Source organism: Haliaeetus leucocephalus, unplaced genomic scaffold (assembly GCF_000737465.1).
Source record: "Haliaeetus leucocephalus isolate CR32 unplaced genomic scaffold, Haliaeetus_leucocephalus-4.0 Scaffold451, whole genome shotgun sequence".
Taxonomy (NCBI): Eukaryota; Metazoa; Chordata; class Aves; order Accipitriformes; family Accipitridae; genus Haliaeetus; species Haliaeetus leucocephalus.
The window spans coordinates 8,090,479-8,091,914 of NW_010972887.1; the positions used below are offsets into that span (position 1 = coordinate 8,090,479).

At 65.0% G+C, this 1,436-nt stretch overlaps 1 protein-coding gene across 1 annotated transcript in view; it reads left to right on the forward strand.

The window, feature by feature from the left end:
* Nucleotides 1–243: 243 nt before the first annotated feature.
* The window catches only part of EPC2 (enhancer of polycomb homolog 2 (Drosophila)), a 50,691-nt gene continuing 49,498 nt past the window's right edge, over nt 244–1,436 (forward strand). The window contains exon 1 of the mRNA XM_010575200.1: nt 244–441. Within this exon, the coding sequence (XP_010573502.1) occupies nt 289–441 (153 nt within the window). The 5' untranslated portion in view covers nt 244–288. The remainder of the gene's footprint in view (nt 442–1,436) is intronic.

Consider the following 1,436-nt stretch of genomic DNA (forward strand, 5'->3'; position numbering starts at 1 on the left):
CCCCCGAGCTCTCGCGTTGGCTGTCGGGATCGCTGGCCGCTTTGGTTAATGTCCGCCATGTTTGCCATGGCGCAGGGAGCGGATCGAGCGAGCCCGGCGCGGATCTAGGGCTGCGGGGCGTGAGCTGTGAGCTACGGGCGGCCCCGCGGAGAGCTGTTCCGGGGCGGCGGGACCCTCCATGGTGGTGCGGGCCGGGTGCGGGAGCGGCTGGGAGGCGGCGGCGAGGCCGCACTGAAGGCCCCCCCCCCCCCCCCCCCGGCCCCGGGGTGTTATTGTGAGGGGGAGACAATGAGCAAACTCTCCTTCCGAGCCCGGGCGCTAGACGCCGCCAAACCGCTGCCCATCTACCGCGGCAAGGACATGCCCGACCTCAACGACTGCGTCTCCATCAACCGGGCTGTGCCGCAGATGCCCACGGGGATGGAGAAAGAGGAGGAATCGGTAAGGGAGCCGCGCAGGGGGGGCACCATTGTTTATCAGACACCCCCCTCCCCTCACGGGAAATAGGCCATTGGCATTCACCAAGCGCACTACGCACGCTCCCCACCGCAGCGCTGCACGGTTCTTACGGGGCCCTGCGCAAAGAGCGCAGCGTAAACTGCTGTCCGACGCCGTAAGCGGGCCCTGCTCCGCCATCTTCTTTGCGTCCCGACTCGCGAGTGTTTTGATTAGTGGGGGGGGTGGGGTGGGGGGAGGCCTTTACGCTAGCGTAAGAAGGAGGAAGGCGCAAGATGCATCTCTGAATGAGCGAGCGAGCGCTGCGGCCGCAGTTGGCGTAGCGTGCCTTTGCTGCCGCCGCTTCCCCTTGTGCGCCGGGAGCGGGAGCGGGGCGGACCGGCGGCGGCGGCCCCGGGGCGGGGGGAGCGGAGGCAAGCGGGAACGGGACGCCCTGCCGCTCGCTTCCCGCTGTGGTAGAAGGCGCTGGAGAGTGGCCCGTTCAGCTGCGCGGCCCCGAGCCGGAGCAGCGTGTTTTTTTTTTTTTTCACGCCGCGCGGGCAAAACCGGGGGCTTCGGTGGGTGTAGTGACAAGCGGCCTTTCGCCTTGTCCGGCCCCCGCTGAAAGCAGAGGACCGCTGCGGGCTGCGCTTTGCGCTTGCTACAGGTTGTCCGCATGTGCGCCGGCAGGGTAGGGGCTGGAGGGGACGGCGAGCAGCTGTGGCTCGTAGAGCTCGTTCCCTGCTGCAGATGCTGTGGGTGAAATTCTCGGTAGTTGTTAACCAGCGCGCGTCCTGCTCGTACTTTTTTTCCGAGAGAGATGTTTTGCGCTGCACGGTGCACATGGGATGTCAGACGCATCGGCTGGACGTGTTGCGTTAAGCGTTAGGCTTTCAAGCATTTAGATGATTTCTAAATAAACCAGCAAGTGTTAAAAAATAGATACACGATGCTTGTTCTTCTTATAGTGCTGGGGGGGGGGGGGGGGGGGGTTTTGGCGC